At 34.2% G+C, this 18,868-nt stretch overlaps 1 protein-coding gene across 1 annotated transcript in view; it reads left to right on the top strand.

The window, feature by feature from the left end:
• Nucleotides 1-10,030, top strand: part of LOC138334057 (neuronal acetylcholine receptor subunit alpha-10-like) — a 59,935-nt gene extending 49,905 nt beyond the window's left edge. The window contains exon 8 of the mRNA XM_069282772.1: nt 9,966-10,030. Within this exon, the coding sequence (XP_069138873.1) occupies nt 9,966-10,030 (65 nt within the window). The remainder of the gene's footprint in view (nt 1-9,965) is intronic.
• The last annotated feature ends 8,838 nt before the right edge of the window (nt 10,031-18,868 follow it).

Below are 18,868 nucleotides of genomic sequence, written 5' to 3' on the forward strand. Positions count from 1 at the left end.
GTTGCAATAGGAGAATGATAACGAGACATCCATTGTTTGACTTCGCAAAGAAAACAAATCATTTTTTATCTAAAAAGCAAAGTTTGTTACTTCAAAAAGATAAATCCTGTGTATGTAATACTACATAAACTACAGTGTGTGGTGATCTAGCACCTATTGTCGATGTCAGTAAGTATATTTGGGATTGGTTAGTTCAAGCTCAACTATCTGAAGAGCATGTGTAAACCAAAATGCTGTTTATGTTTCAGATAAATCACATTGTTCTTCCTACCTCGTACCAATTTAGTCTTTGGATACCTACAATTTTACTACGATTCTACCAACATCTTATTATTATCTTATATGGAAATATGGACATTTACTACTGAAGGTGCAGATACCCTTGTGACACTCTGGTCCTTAGTGGTAGGGACGACAATGGTTCATATTCCAAACTGTACTTAAGAGTTGCGTCTACGTAATTTCTAAGAATGATTGTACTCCAATATTTCCTTGTTCGTGTGTTTCATCTGAACAAACAGCAGTATTTAAAGCCCTGCTGACCCCGAGGCAATTGCAACATAATCGATAAATACTCAAACTATTTTTGCTAACTCAACTTTAAATCAATTAATGTGTCGCGGATTTGTTTGAGCGAAACCAATGTCATTTTGGCACTAAGCATCGTCATATGATTAAAAAAACATAGGATTTTCTTTCTAAGCCTCTGAAGTATGTGATTTTACACATTATTTGGCTTGCTGTTCCACCGTTATATTCTCGTTTAGACAATGTGACCACAGTCGAGGTGTCAATACGATTCGTTTGATGTGCAGTCCATTACTTTCTTGTGTGCTGTCGGTGACAGTGTCCCTGTGGTGTACTTTACTACAATTTACTTTCCTTGAACTTTTTCAAGGACCCTGAAACAAATCTGTTTCCTGTACATGTATACAGTCTGTCCCACTTTTAATGTATCTGTGACATTCACTTCCTTGTGTCTGGTGCTAAATAAATTGACACTCTTTGATATATTTGTATCACTAACTCTCAACTTGTTAAGGCTTGGTTGAACTTTAAACTTTACAAACAGATAATTCTTTGCATGCATTCTAAAATTTGTTCAGCCTATTACTGTATCCCGTATGGGAAGAAAGGAAGAGACACTTATTGATGCGTGGAGAAAAGTCACCTAGCAACGATGAAGCACAACTATAGTACTGTCAACATATGCTATTTGAAGTCAATGTATTTCAGTGGCGAACAGTGAGGTGATAAAACTCACGCCACAAGAACAACTACCGAATCGTCACATAAAACATCATAGACCAAGTGGGACTCACAAACACCAAGCATTATGTGATCCATGCTGTCCAATGCCTGAGCAGGGACGATCTATCCCTCTGGGGGTTCTACTAAAGACCCGTTATCAAACACACAATGTGTGTCTACAGGAGGACTCACTATCTGTAATGTCCTTACGATCAAGAGAGAATCGTGTTAATACGAGTACATATTAATCAAACATAAAGTGAAAGAAAACAACAGAACTGTAGAAAATATATCTTTTTTATTTCACTGCTTACAAAAATGACTTTGCGACTTTATTTTCAACCAATATTGAACATACTCGACAAAATTCGTAATGTAATGCCACTTAAAAAATGTTGCTACCTACTTCAAAATGTTTATATAAAAATATCGCAATATTTTTATCAATAAATATATTGTCACACAATCCCTATGATATCTAGTGACTTTGGACATATATTTTTGCATATGGCACTGGTCTAATATAAGACGAAGTTTTCAATTTATGAATATTAAGTCATGTATTCCTCTGTATAAAAGTCTTGTAAAGTGGCAACTGGACTATGTCAGACCTATATGGGCTCCATATCTTCCAGTTGACAAGCCATTTCTTTTCACTCGGATTGAGATATTCCTGTCCACTTGACAGACCCATGTAAGATTTTATTAATCCTAGCTTATTTTATCATGAACGCTGTCAGTTTTCTATTTTAAACTTTAAAACGTTTTAAGAAGTAGAAGCTTTAAGATTTTGTACGATGTCTTGGTATTATCAAACTCGGTATTAATACTTTACAACAATAATGGACAAATTAAGGCATCACAATATTTGTGTGGGTGAACCGCGTTGTATATTTTAGATCTTCTGTCACAAAAAGTGACGACATTCATCATATGTAAGGACTATTCTCAAATGACGGAAGTGCCTCTTTGGAAGCATCAAAACTAATTTTCCTTTGGGGGTGATCGTCCATATTAGTGTTGATGGTTTATGTATTTCGATCACCATTCCTCATCGCGATCATCGCCAAAGCCAAATATCTGCCGACCCTATGGACTTTCATATCGTTAACTGGCCGACCGACTGGAACCGATGAGCAATTCAAGCAGTGAAGAATCCTAGAAAGCATTACAATCTCTAGCTTATAACTGTTGTGAAGGAATCAGACGTTATCATATGAAGTGGATATTATTAACGCATGATGATATCTGTAATCAAGTCAATACTATTTTTATGGTAGTTTCCTTTCGCCCAATTAGTTATGAATGGGTTATCCCAGGAACAATCGCCAATATATTGAACTTAGCAGTTTTCAATAGGAATACTGATTTTTTAAGTATGTCAAGAGCATACGTTATTTTCATATCATTGAACAATGTACGTCTGGAAGAGGACAATGAGAATAATGATGAGTAGATCACACAAACAAAAATATATCATTATCATTCATTCAAGTAAAATTTCTCAAGTTTCAATTTAATATATGAATGCCTCATTCAATAAGGGAGTAGACATTCACATTTATAATTCAATCTTGTATGTAACAAGTACTTCCATTGGCTTAAAATGTCGTACCCGGCCTTCTATACCTTTCGAAGATGACACAATTTTCTGTCTAAACGTCTTTTGAGCTGCAATATTGCAGACAGTCTCCGCTTGGCTTGTAAAAATGAAATTTTACAAAGTCATGAAAAGTAGATTGAATAATTAGATTTAATTTTGATATTTGTGTTCGTGTTATGGAAAATCAGAATGTACTCTCATTACATATAGCTAAACGGTTTTAGAGTCCAACATGTCCATCTATGTCCACCCACGGGACAGAGGTAAAGTGGTCTTTTAAAACATTTGACATTGGAAATCCTAGAAAAGTATTTATGCAGAGTTGTTTGCTAGTGTTTTAATGTATTTAAGGACGTTCTTTTTTATCATTTTAATTTATTCAAACTTCCATTCTGAAAATTTTGTGTTTTAACTGCATAACATAAAGATATATTCAAGTTAATCCTAACAGTTTAAAATTTCCTCAAATAACGATACAGGTCATATATTTGAAAATTATTCTAATAACATAAAGTAAGTTTGAATTAGCGACGAAGAACTCTTAATGGTATACGGAGCTTTATTATGAAAAGCTTTGGATAAACTTTTGTGTAAATACAGTATATTACACTATCTCGAGTAAATTGAATAAGTCGAAGGTTCCTCTGAATATCGATCTCAATAACCACAGCTGTCAAGATAAAAAGGATTAAATGATATGTCGATGCAGAAAGAGTAATATATAAGTGATTTCCGGCTCTACACTTCCTACTGTAGTGGTGAAATCCTTATCGATCGTCCGGGAGAATTGTCAGCGACACTTTAGTCGGAGTGAGTCTAATCTAGTTATCCGTATATCTCTGATTCCCTCTGACAACTTCGACAGGCAGTAATAACCGCCTAATTAACAAACAGCTTGCATCATTGTGTCTACCTCCCTCTATATATCTGTACCAGTCCCTCATCCCTCATTGTCCGGGTTGTCATCCAATCGACATTCCTTTGATAGCTGACATGCAGTTTGTTTTCAAAAGTCAGTTGATCTTCACGGATTGGTTGTAACATGAAGGCGCACGTAAATGCTAATTAGTATTACATAGTGCTGCACTTCACACACGCACATTTTTGTCGTTTAGCTCATTAGAGACCTGCTTAACTTGTTTTATGGAGAATCGGCACGTTGTCAAGAGTTTTGAAGTGGAAATCACAATCTGATATGTGGGGTCAGAAGGAACATCTAGGAGTTCGATTGTTCACGTCATGAACATACTGATTCATCTGAGTGTTGTAAGATGACACACCGATGATAAATGGCATTGTTTTCCCTATCAAAAACAGGAGAAGAAGAACTTAAATTTGTAGGCGGTTACTACAGTGACTTACTTGACACCAATGCCACCATTGAAAAGTTTGAGCCTCTAATTCTACTTTAAAGATAAAAATATTAGAAATAATAAATAAGGTTCCGCAAAAACCCCATTCCACTATATACTATGATATGGAATGAAGTACTGAATACACATACATCAAATGTAAAAAAAAAAAAGTATTTTACATAGGGATTGGATTTCGTTTTTATGTTAACCATGCTTGTATGGAGCAATTCCTCTAAGAATATATTCTATGGGGCGCGTTAGCGCCCCATATTGAATATATTCTTAGAGGAATTGCTCCATACAAGCATGGTTAACATAAAAACGAAATCCAATCCCTATATTTACACTCACACGACTTTATATTTATATTTTATGCAATAAAATCGTCATTTGAAAGTGACGTAATTATTCAATAAAAGTCGGTCAAAAGTGGGAGGAGCTTACTCAATTGAACAGCGAATGATGACGCTTCACGTAAGGTAGAATTATTCATCCGCGAAGACAAAAAAGTTCAATATTTTAGTGTGTAAAATAAACATGACAAACAAAGTAAATTTCAGAGATAATTTTATTTAATCAGATCAGAACTTTAAATATATATTCAATTTTGCTAAAAGTTAATATATAGCGTAATAACATAAAGAATTTGTACACGGCCACATGTGTGAACTCTGTGACCGTTATTGTGCAGCGAGGCGAAGCTGACGCACGCTTACACACTTGAGTTTGCCGAAGTTGGCTAAAACACCGATTTTCAAGTAGTTCAATGTGTTTGAGATGTCGTCTGACCTGACGATATTACATCCTTGGGAGCCATGTGATTATATAATCTACCCTTAGATCCATATCGCCATCGATAGATGAAACAAATTCACTTGTGTTCGATGGATATGTACAATATATTTTGTGGTGACGCGTAACTGTCAACACGTGGATTATTAGCGGTGCATGTTTTATAATACACATGATTAAATTCTCAAAGAACAAAGACAAGAGGATATGTTTATAACTGACCTCTATCTGAGGGTCTCACGCCCGTCCATCCCAAAGACTCGATCGTAGGACGAACATAGGCACAGAGGTAATGTTTACATTAGACAACCATCATTTTTAACAAAAAATGAAAGCACGTGGCCCCGGTCGGGATATTTTTCCGTTTCTTTATACAATTGTTAATTTAAAAATTGTTTGAATCATATATAAATATAAAACATGCATATATCGTTTACATTTTTCCAAAATTCTATGAAAAACATCAATATACACGTAATGTTGCGTCAAAATGTAAACAAAGCCATGTGTTTCTTTTAAAAAAAGTAGTCCTTTTACGTTGCACAGAACATTTTCATACGCAAGTTCAAAGTTCAATGTTACCATGCAGTTATGGTAAACAAAATCGGCTAGTATTAGCGTATAGTGACCAAGCCTAGCAAGTGTAAATATATGTGTATGTGTTTTTGTGTTAATTAGACAGATATGTATACACATTTAAACACAATTATTGTTCAGGTGATTTAACTTTTATAATCTAGTTTATTTTATATGATTTATTTACTGAAGACCTTTTTTCAGATTTGTCCCACACCAAACAAATATTCCCAAGATTGTCACGATGTTTCTGGTAGACATAAATTTGTGAGTTTTGAACAATTTGACATGTTTGGCAATTATATAAAGTCAGTCTATTTCGTGGTTCCGTATAAGTCGCAAGGCTCCTTGTATTCACACTCGATTGTCTTTGAATATCACCTAGATCCAGTGAAGTCTACTAAGTAGACAAAACTCACCTAAATATAGTCTCTTTGATTTTTGTTTTTCATGACTTTTAACAAGCCTACATTTTGTTAGTATTTACCTTGGTCTCTGTGGCTAAGGCTTTGGATGATAACAATAGTATTGTTGCACGTAGACGTATTAGAGTTAGCTTAATGACAAAGGCTTCCAAACTGACTTGTCATTATGATAATTACAGTACAACGCTAATATTTCCTCGCGATAATGTTTGAGTGCAAGCTTACAACGTTTTTTGATACCAGAGTTAAACCATTTAAATTAGGTGTTTACTGTTCGATTGATATTGTATGTGGTATTTTCTGTAATCCAAGACATTCAAACCACTTACAAGTACACACAGGTTTGATATTTCCGCAATATATGGTCGATGGTGCTGTGAAGACTAACGATTTCCATTGTTCCGCCATATATCTTGATTCGGTCATTGAACAAACTACATTGGCCAAGGTCGTTTTGTAGATATTAATTGGCCTGTATTGATCTATTGATAAATCATCCGTGAATACCCTTGAATGTATGTGATATAGCAAAGCTCCCTTGCAATATTTCATTTATAAACTACGTTTCCCGGAACACATTAGGCTCTTGAGATAATGTTGTGTGGATAATATGTTTTCTGTCTATGGGCTGATATTGAATTACGAGACGTAGATTTAAACCATGTATTAATACATCCTAAAATATGAATGTATATAAATACAAATGTATTATTTTCAATTTTCTTTGTGATTCGATATCGTATGTCATTGATATTTATATTTCCGTTGGCTTTGATATAGGATGTTTTAGGTATCTATTCAAATAATTGATTGGTGTTTGGTATAGTATATTAGAATACGAATATGAATGATAACTATGTTGATCATTTCATTTTAGTGGTGTGCAAAGCCTTCACATACAGAGCACATGTCTTGTTGATATACTTTCAAATGTAATACTTATGTTTTAAATTCAATTTTGTCACATTCTGAAATGGATATACATGATTTAGGATATTAAATCTTATTTCTTTTGTGATATCTTATCACATAATTGGTTTACGATTTAAGATATTCCATCAGCATGTCAGTAGTCTTTATTGATTTTGTTCGTGATAGATGGCCAACCTCTCAGCTTCTGACGTTCACAGATAAATAACAGTCTTCCTCTACTACTGAAGGATCTGGAAAAAGATATTTGACTTTCATTCGTACTAGTTTCTATAGTACTTGATATGTTGATTGCTACTTCTCACATAAATGTTAATTCTACCAGCGTTATCTGATAAGTATAAAAAAATGTACATAAGAGACTTAATGTCTTCACTTCTAAATTATTCGTCCAAAGGGTGAAGAGTTACGAATGAATATATTCGATGTATTACTGTCATGAGAAGGAAAACCGAGAGAAAAAATAGCACAATGTGTGTAAGATTCGAAGTGAAATTCAGACTATATGACACAGAGGTACATTACTATGTGTGAACATACATCATGTGAATGTGGTAATGATTGACTTTTTAATGCCTCTAGATTGACTTATACATTGCGTAGGACTTACTTACATTGTTCATTAAATGTTATTAAATGAGTATTCATTTTTATCTGCATCGCGTCATTGTTTACTGACGTCACAATGAATTCCCAGCCAATGGAAATCGCTACAGGTCAAATTGCACTTGTGAGATATGCAGAAATATTACACGAGTAAAGTCATAGTACATCTGGCGGATTATGTGATAGTTATGTTTTCTGTATAAATATAGCAATTTTAAAAGTATGCAAAAAGACTTCCTCATTCACAAATAGGTCTTTCACGGTGACAGATAGGCTGCCGAGGAACATTGATAGGATCTCCCTTGAAAAACTTGATGACTATCATCATGAAGAGACAGCAATGTAAGGCTCCGTACATTGTCATTAGATTTGTATATAAACTCTTGTTCAATTGAAATATGTTATTTTATGTCCTAGGACTTATTAGAGTTACGGTGTTAAACATAGAAGTTAATCGCAGTTTTCGTCACGTCTTCAAAGACATAGTCAAGAAAGACGGGAGAAAAGTGGCATCAACATTTAAATTAAAGTCAACTTTTTACAATGTTATTCACATCCAGTTAAACTGAAACTCTTATAATCCATCTGGACATATAAAAGTATTGGCAACGATTTAAAGATATAATGACCAGGTTATTATACTTAGGAGTTGATTTTTAGAATTTGTTAAAATCCAGTAAAGTTACTATTTACCTCTATTATTACACATATATGATTGATAAAGATGGGAAAGTATCTATCCAAGTTCTAGCATTTTACGGTAAATAAACTAAACGTTATGGTTGATTAAGAAAAAGTCGATGTTAGATGCTACTTTCTTTAAAAGTTTATCACAATTTAATCTTGCTGAGCCCTGGTCAAATTCTTACTGCTATCATTACATACACATACATGATATCAACCTTATGGAGAAATATTTGTTCTTTTTGTCGTTTGTCAAACGATCCTAAACACTAAGTTTATATCATGCAGAGGATGATAGGAGACATACATTTATTTCTTATTTTTGACTAAAATATCAACAATATGTGATTTTTTGTCTAAGAGACTGTGATATAATGGCATATATGCGCCTCGAACATTTTCCCTTATTTCGTAAATTACGATAGCATTAAAAAAAAAAAAGAAGGATACAGAAAGAATTCGCGTGTATCATAAGTATTCAATTTGATGTAAACTTCTGATCTCTATGTTACTTTTGCTGTGGATACACGACTGATGCAACAATTAAATATTACTTATTCTGTCAAACGAGCCAGAAGTTATCAAGAGCGGACCACAACAAAGATACACAGTAGCTGGCTTAGTTATAATGATGTAGTTATAATGGTGTTGCTGTTGCAATAATTCTAAGTTTACATCTAGTGAGCTTTTCAATCGGTTATGATTTTATGATGTTGCATTTCAAACAGACTGCATTTACATCAGCTGGAATATTATATTATGAAATGAATTACAAACAATGTAAATGTGTGTTTTACTGACGAGAACAAATGGTCCATGTTATCAGTAGTGGAGCAATAATCCTAGATTTTCATCGTGATATACACATTTAATTAGGTCGTCTATAAAGAAGATAATAAAGCTATTGATTATTAGTTAGTGTGCAAACTAATACAAAGAAATGATGACGTTATGCTCACGAGTACGTGATGCAACAATTATTACATGTGTAAATGCTCTAGCTTTAACATACAAACCAATGATATTTTATTTCTGTTCTTTGTTTTATTTTGTTATTCATAATATTTTAGATAAGATTTACACATCTTTTCAAGATTCAAGATTCAAGAAATTTTATTTTACATCTCATATCAGAAACAAATACAACATTAGCACTGTAGTGCTATTCTCGCGACAAACATAAGTATTATTGTAATTTTAACAATTAAATGGCTGGCAAAATATCACAGACATAATTTATACACTGATAGACTTTACAATGACAATGACATAGAAAAATTATTATAACATTTGAAGTAAGCTTTGTCAGTACAATTCATTATCCCACTTGCAATTTTTAAAATATCGTATTGAAATCGTTGCATTAATCAGTGAAAAAAAGATTTATTGAAGAAAATGTCGTCGAACTATCAAATAAAATTCTTTTGCTAAATGTCTATCAATAAAATGAACATTTATTGAACAAAAACGACTGTGAAATATCAAATATAATTCTCATGTTGAATGTCCTAATGTGTCTATAAAAATTTGAAAGCTTCTTATCTCCACTGAGTCAAACGAGGATAACGAGTTATCTATCAAAATGTCTAATTTTTTGTGTAATTTATATTTTCTTGCTTTAAGACCATTTTTATGTTTATACCACTAACTTATTCATATTTCATGTGAATTAATCAGCGTCGTGTTACGTTTACTTAATCATCCATCATATCTCTAACTTGTTTGTCGTTGATCTATATCCAGTGGCTGAGCGTCTGTTACCGGAGGCTGGATTGGGTACAGACGTTAACATGATGGATGGGGTATGATGGGATGCCAATAAACTCCGCCCAGTAATAAAAGGCGACGACAAACTTCCCAGAGATCACGTGTGGCACGAGCATTACAGCCTTCATGTCAGAGAATCGACTGACCAGTCGGATAAATGATGAATTTTAACAGTTCACGACTTCCGGTAGTCACAGCCAAGATGTCGCCCAGGCTACTCAATCTGTTATCGTTTAACCATATATCAAGTATATTAAACGATATGCACATCGATTGTCATGCTTCCTGTTGTCTATTTGTCTCATATCTAGATATCTGGATATTTTTATCGTATTATGATGATCCTGTCGTTGTATAGCCTACAGGACACGAAGTAAAATGTCTGTAAGATAACTCCTTAATATGCAATTTCTTGGAATTAAGTAAATATCTAAGTTCGAGAGGTCACTCGTAAATACTATAAGACTCTTCCATATATGGATATAAAGGATAGGAATATTCTACTCGAAGGTCACTTAATGTAATAACATCCAGGGCTTGTCGAGGGATTTACAACATTGGGTGGAGGGTGGAATATCCCTATCCTTCATATCGCACACGAAAAAGTATTTTCTTTCTCATGTGTTAATAACAGTTTTACAGTTATGATAGCCTACCATTTCGCAGCTGCGAATCAAGTACTCGTACATGACAATTGCCTTATACTTTTAACGCCAAGTCTGTTTTGCATTATTTATCTTAAACCAGTATAGTTATTGAGAATGACGTGACAATTGACCGAGGAAATACATTGTAGTAATTTTTTTATGCAGTAACGTCGCGAAGTTGTATAGCATGGGGTAGCCATGTAATACAGCTTCAAACGAAGGAGTGTATTGCATCGGATACACCAGTATTATGAGAGTAAATGGATCTGAAGACATGTACCTCTTACCTACTTCGTAACCCTAAGTATGCACAGGTATTGATTGAATTTCTCTTCCTGCTCGAAAATGCTACATTAAGTCGGCATCACATGTGTGTCAAATATAGAACCTGTCCTCTCCTCTCATTCACTTTATGATCGAGCCAGGTTAACTTTTACCCGAGGATATTGCAGACCAACACGATCCACTTGTTTCCATTTCTAGAGATCAAGATAGATTAAAAAGAATAAGCTTTTTCCTATTTCGCTTTGATCCTTGTAGACCAAGCCCACTGTTTATTCAATATATTTCGATACGCACAAGGATGCTACAAATAGATATCAGTTACTTTCTGCTTATCCTGAAGTCGTCCCTTCGTCTTCTAAATACCTAGACACAAAGTATGAACAAGATAAGAATAACTCTGTAAACCTATACTAGCGAGCAATTTCTTTAATTCCTCTAGTAAAGAAACAACTCGCATCCACCAACAACTCACATCCACCAACACCTCATCAACACCTCGGCACCATCCTTTCAGCTTCTCGAAGCTCAAGCTCACCGTTTGTACAAAATTAGTTCTTAATACATGTATGCTGGCGGTGCTAAAGATTTCAATAACTCCCGTTTTTGGCTTCATCCCTCTGGCTCCCAACAATGCTGCAGACTAAGTATGTACCATCTCCTTTGACGGCAGTTGACGAAATACTTCGTAAATTTTGTTTAATTATACCACGCCCATCTAACTAACAAGTGTTTTAGGTCTTAATTATCCGTCTGTTTGTCTGACAACAATGCAGTATTAATAGGTTTGATGCCCTATTGGGTGTTTTGGACATAGACTGTTGTATCTGGTAATTAACCCCTGAGGTCATAATCTATACTATATTACAACATGTATGACTTGATATTGCCTACAAGGCTGAATTACCAGAAACGCAAAATTGTACACTGAGCTTCGCGTGTGAGAAACAAACTGAAATAAACAAGAGCCAAATATGTTTCATTCTAACCTCGCTTTCAATTATTCTCAAACTAATATGTGATTTTGTATAAACGAATGCCTTCAATATGATCATACATGTATCCATGACCAAATTAAGCTCTAATGGAATGTTCACCGTTTTGCCTGGAGGCATACAAGTATAAAAGTAGTAAAATCAATCTAAAAACTCCCACCAATATGACTGTCGCAGTTCATGTCGCTATTCCTTTGTGCTCGCTGATTAGACCTATCAGCTGCTCTCGGCCGGTTTGCGTCTTCAGGTTCAAAATTGTTATCAACATGAATATAATCGATATTTTCTTAAAAGCTTGATATTACTTTAATAGTTGGTTTTGATTTCCGATGAAGTGACATATCAAATGGTCCAGATTGACTTCCTGTTCCTACACAGATTGTGTATTCCTAGTTTCTAGTACAATTAGCCCGACACTAGTTGGAAGGCGTGAAAGTTTTGAAGAATTTAGTAATCATAGATTAAATCAACAAGATCGGCAGGGTTGCTCGTCAAAGTTTGTCAAACCCATGTCTAAGTAGGTCATCCAGTTTTAAACAAGAACAAGCTCACGGGACTCTAACAGACGAAGAAAGACAACCTCAAGTTGTTAGTTCTAACTTCACAGTTACCCATTGGACTCTGCCGTTAGTTGCTATATCCATTGAAATGTCTCTTAAGCAGGAACAAAAAGACATGTCTTTTTATTGATGTGATGTTTCGTTTGTATGTTTTTTATTGTAGCATGCAGCTTAGAAGCCATTAACAAACCTTCATTCAAATAAACTTAAGGCTCGTTGTTGTTTCGTTTCAACCTTTGTTAAAGAGATTTGTGATTTTCAAAACATTATTTGTAAGATGCCATATGAAAAATGTGTCAAAATATAGACAGTCATGCTTATCAAACAAACAATTTGGACGATATCATTAAGCTGCAGTTTATCTTGTGTTGATTCATAGCTTGTGTCAAAAGGATCTCTTTGATTCACATTATGTCCAAATAGAAACACTGTCATACGAGTCTTATTCCCTTTTCAACCATGGTATAGACTCTTCTTTCCAAAGACGTATGTTATAACGTGACGCTACCCAAATTGGTACACTTTTTGAAGATAATTGATATGATTGTTTAACTTAATCCAAATGTTTGTCTTAATATTTAATTTAATGATTTTGTTTTTGTTTCTCAGCAGTGCATATATTTTTATAAATAGAAAACTTTGAAGCATACCCTGTCTAGCCCGATTTTTTAGCAGATTCGAGTACCAAAAATGGTACACCTCCTAAATTTGATTTGATTAATAAATGCCTAGACACGATAAAAATGCTTGAATTCATTAAGGAAAGTTCAAACATTTTAGTTGATTTAAATTACATATCTTGAAAATATCTCGCCCAGCAGTTGTTTTCTTGTTTTTAGATATTTGGTATTTTTAGGGTTTTCCGGATTTTTTTTCAGAATATTACTTTTGTCAAGTGTAAATAGATATAATAAGCAATAGGAAAGAATACGACGTATGAAAATGTCACAGTTACTGTTAATCATCTTAATTTTTGTTCACGACAGTTATTGTCAGTTTAGATTGTAAACGGAAAATTCTGCTTCATGTATATTAAAAGTATAGTTTTTGAGTAGCGTACCAATTTGTCTAGCATCACTTTAGTCATAGAAAAATGATGATTTCTCAACAGAGTTGGTCCTTGTGTATCGCCTAATCTCCACTCCATTTACCAAATAGTGACATTGAGATCTGGATACTACTGTGATCAGTATCGTTAAATTGTTCTAACCGCCATATTGTCGTTTTCACTCCTCTTCAAAGAATTCCTCTTGTTGTCAGGTCAGCATGGCGATCCGGCACTGTTCATTATTGTCTTGTCTCCAATAAGCACAGCTTCTATTTTCTCTCCCTTGTCTGAAAAGTCATCTACATTTTGTGTCTGCCAGTTTGACTGCCTGTAACGTTGACCACATAGGATCCTCTGAGGCTATATTATTACATTCACCACAACCAAGATAGCCATTCCTTCTATTAGTTTTTGTCAGCTTGTAGTATTTGGCAACATATCCATGAAACACTGTTGTATACAGGGACTGAACTACATCATGTCGCCGACATGCTCAGAAATGCGGTCAACTTGCAAAGATACCTCAATCATCATGTTTGAGATACCTTCATACGTCTTGGCTTATAAGTCAATCCAAACTTTCTACAAACAATTTACCTCGGGACATTCTAGTGTGTTCTATGCATCCAGGAAAGTAGAAAATGCTCTCTTTTTGTATCGTGACTATTCAGCATTAATCCGTTATCCTACAAGACATCACAAAGAGATATACTTTATAGTAGATACTGAGCAGGAAAATGAGTCTGGATTACTCAATGCATGTGGAGAGTGGAATTTGGTTTATACAAACTCGGCTAAGTTGACAACCTCGTTCAATACGAATTACTTGGCCGGTCCTGGCTGAATTTCTTCTTTATCCAAGTTGTTTGAATTGGGAATTCTCAGATAATACGATGTGCATTTTTGCCCCGAGTAACAAAAATCATACATAAAATGTTCGTATAACTCGAAGTGAGATATTTTGGATTAATAGACCGCCGAAATTTTAATAATTCTGTCGTAGAACATCACTTCAAAAGCTGTTTCCAACTACATAAACGTGGATAAAATAATCGTGTGTTATAATGTATCAACAAAATAAAATAAATGTTTATCTAGCTTCATCCCCACATCTGTAGATACTAATTATATAAATAGATAAATGTCCTGAAAACACCCAAACAATATCAGGTGACGTCCTAGCTGGTGATCTTTTCGATTGGCCAATTAGATTGCTGCCTTCTGGACTGTTAAATGTGACTTTTGCCTATGAGAAACATTTTGTGGAGTATAATCCTCTTACTGACTACAGTTATTTTTGTCCAATGATGTCTGACCAATTATCGTGTTGTTATGAAGTGCTGTCTAAAAGACATTTTGCACGATCGCGTCCGCCTTCTTGATTCGAAACAATATCGAGTTTGTGAGAATGAAAATGAGTTTTGTGAGACAAAAGTGAAAATTCAATATGAAACCAGCTTTGTGTTACAAAACTCATTTTTGTCACACAAAATTCATGTTTGTACGCACATTAGCTACAGAGATGTAAGGGAGCCCTCTCGTCACGATTTTGTTTAGCGGCACAAAAGTTTTTTGTTCATGTAATTGCAGAAGGGGGCTCATCTACACGACAAAAATCATTTTGTAACTACAAAGGTCAATTTTATTTCACAAAACTAATTTCTGTTCATGGATGGCTAATTTTTTTTAAAAACAATAACACTATAGTGGCTGAAATATATCCATAGAAATCATTTTTGATTTTACTTCGAATTTATTTTGGCCTTTTATTTCGAATTATTAATATACTAGCTTTATACCTTTTTTTACCTCAATATGAAATTTAATGTTGTCTAGCTATTTGTGAAACATTTCTTTCCAATGAAAGAATATGTAATCCTACTTTGGAAAAAGTGTTGATCTGGAAATTTAATTTTGTGTTTAAAATTCCATGTGTCCCATTTTGGCTTTATATCCTTTCGACGGCCGGCAGGATTCGAACTTGACTCGATTTTGATAGTAGGTTATTACAAATGCCATTATGAAAGCAGTTTGCATCTAGATTTCGGTTTGATGCAAATTTTCACGATGATAAGAAACAGTACACACTACAAACAAGCAAACACAGTCACCGGAAGTCCCCTAAAGGTCACCACGCACGGGTCATGGGAGGCAGAAACCTGCGCGTGGGTACTTGTTTTTTTTTTTGTTTTTGTTTTTTTTTTTTTGAAATCGGTGCTATTTTCCCCTTCCTTTTCCCTTTCTCTCTATTTTCTCTCTTACTTTGATATCTCTTCTATTGTTTAAGACCATCTGCATGTCTGTATCTTGATAATTAAGCTGACAACGACAGGTTTCGGGCACACACTAAAATCCGGATTTCAGACCTCATTTTTTGACTTATTTGGGCATGTTCAAAGGTGATTTGTGACGTCACTAATGCAATGACCGAATCGATATTGACATGCTATATAGGGATGAACGTCTTCTTTTAAAAAAACTAGTATTTAGTTTTCAACGGTCTCAGTGGAGCTCCAGAAGGGTGAGCATGAAAAGAGGGGCAAATGATAATTACGCATAAATACGTTTACCGGCCGTCTAAGGTATACTGGTTCCTTTTTGAAGATGAAAGTACGTTACAGAAGGTGTCGAAATGGCACGGACTCATGAGGTAATACTAAATCCCTGCAATGCATAACAGCAGCGTTTTTATTAGTTATAGATTACATTAAAGGAAACAATTATTATATATATGTTTCTTTTTGCTATGCAGCAACTAAACGCATATAGTACAATACTAGATTATTTTATATAGTGTCACACACACAACTCACATTTTTTAAACTAAATCTTAATTAGGTTTGCGAATTTATGGGGGAACAAGAGAGACAATCTAAAGTCTAAACGCAGTAACGCAAACTGTTACGATCAATTTTGGATACGTGGTTTTTTATATAAACGTACATAAACAAAATAATTCTTTAAACTTCTTATAATATTACCTAATTTTGTAGTTAAAGTTCCGCACTTTTAACACTTTCAAAAGTCGTCCAACCATAAAATTTATTGTTGAAACAGGCCGATGGCAATAGATTGTATACTCTGAAAGAAAATGTCCACATCGCAATAGTCAGCAAATTGGCGATGAATTTCATGATCTATTAGAATGTACTGTAGTACTTACTTTGCTGTCCAAAGAACTTTGTATATTGATCAATATTTTGGCTACGGCCAAATATTATAAAGTTTAATGAACTGATAAATTCTACTTACATAAATTCATTGAATAAATTATATGTTTATCGGGATATTTAACGATATTATTTGGTCTCATTTAGCTCATGTTATTCATATAAACAACAGTTGTATACCTTATCGAATACTTAAGATTGTATATAATATTGTAAATATATGTTTTCTCTATATGCTTGTATCATGAAAAAGAGAATAAAATGAATTCTAAATTTGAATCTAAATACCGACTGACAAAGGTACCCTTTATGTGTTATCCCTGTTTTTATATGATGTAACCGGACAACAACCAGTAACAAGAACGAGGTGTACCTCATTAGTAAGTAGAGATAAAAGAGACTTACAAAGCGCAGGAAGGTGTCGATTGAATATCTGACGTTATATTATCTTGTGATCGAAACCCACATCGGTTTCTCTAAACAAAAGTATTATAATGCTGGTAAAGCATTTCTAGCAAAGTAATGATCATGGTTGTACTGTTTCTGTTATTTTGCAGGGACGTTGGAAGCGGGGGCAGGGGGGTGTAATTGCTTTTTGCCCCACCCCACCCCCATTTTCGCCGACTGAAATGTTCTAAAAATGCACATTTTGAAGAAAAAAACGGGTCCTCCTATTTTGAAAAACTAAACTAAAAATGTCCTTCAAGGGATTCTACTATTTCGAAAATGTATCTTAAAATATTGATTTGTTGATATATGTCTTAGCAAGCATATTAATTCATTATTATTTGAAGGCTGCATAATGATTTGATATTATCATTTCTAAATGCGGGGAACTTTAAATCGAAAAATCACCATGTTAAGAACGCTTTAAAATCATCAAAATGCATCAGAAGACTCATCTCAGCCATTCTCAGGTACCCTGACACACCCCCACCCCCAACACCAAATTGTCGCGCATTCAGCGCTCTCAAATTCATCAATATGCATCGTAAAACTCATCTCAGTCATTCTAAATCGTAATATTTTCTCGGAGGAGACCCCCGGAGTCCCAAGCAGCAATTAAAATCTCGCGTCTTTGGTGGTCACACGCCAATTTTTTAGCAAATTTGCGTATTCATTTATTCCTGATTTAAACATATTTTTATTGTTCAACATAACAATAGGGATAAGGCACAGTTATCTCAACTTAGAAACGCCTTCTCCCAGAATTACATTGTATACAGTATTCAGATCTACAATAATATACACTATAACCAATTAGATTTTCTAGAGTTAGATATTTGTTTAGAAGAGGAGAGTTGAAAAGCCTGGAAGAAAAACAGAATAGCAAAAAAGGGGGGAAAGGGGGGGGGGTAAGTTTGTTGAAGTGAAATATTCTTAAGCGATCTTAGAACCGATTACTATTTTTTATATAGGCCTGTACGGATTTAAAAATATATCCGTTTTGCTCGTCTGACAGGTTTGGAGAACCACAAAGAATAACATTAATTGTGACATTACAATATTGAGAAATGTTCTTAAATAAAATTTCACGTTGTCGTCTATATAATATACATTCTAAAAAATAATGCACAACATTTTCACATTCATTTCCGCATTCACATGATGGGTCATTGATTATATTAACTCGAAACAAATCATATTTTAAACCGCTACAAGCATGTCGCAACCTTGTATGTAAAACATTTAACTTTCTGTTTCCTATTGTATAAAACAAAGGTAATGCGTCAAGGTTGTGTTTAATTTTAGATTTAAAACAATTGATAGATGGTTGCTCTCTGACATCGATTGGTAAATCATTCCATAACCTAACAGTAGACGGAAAAAAAGATTCATAAGAAATGGATAATCTATAATTTTGGACGGTGTAATCTTGATTATTTCTGACATTGTACGTATTACGCTCCCCTACTCTTGGAGGAAGTAGATTACTTAAATAAGAAGGAGTTAGATTATTATGAAGTTTATACATAAGTGAAATTTTTTTTAGTTTCCTTCTTTCTGATAATGGTTGAAGTTGGGATTCTTTATACAGAGACTGTTTACTAGAAAAAGAAGGTAGGCCTGTGATAACTCTTGCTGCTTCAAGTTGGACTTGCTCGAGCTTATTTACATCTGTCAGTGAACAACCATCCCATAATTCACATGCATATTCTAATACTGGCAACACAAAT

The sequence above is a fragment of the Argopecten irradians genome, chromosome 10 (genome assembly GCF_041381155.1).
Source record: "Argopecten irradians isolate NY chromosome 10, Ai_NY, whole genome shotgun sequence".
Lineage (NCBI taxonomy): Eukaryota > Metazoa > Mollusca > Bivalvia > Pectinida > Pectinidae > Argopecten > Argopecten irradians.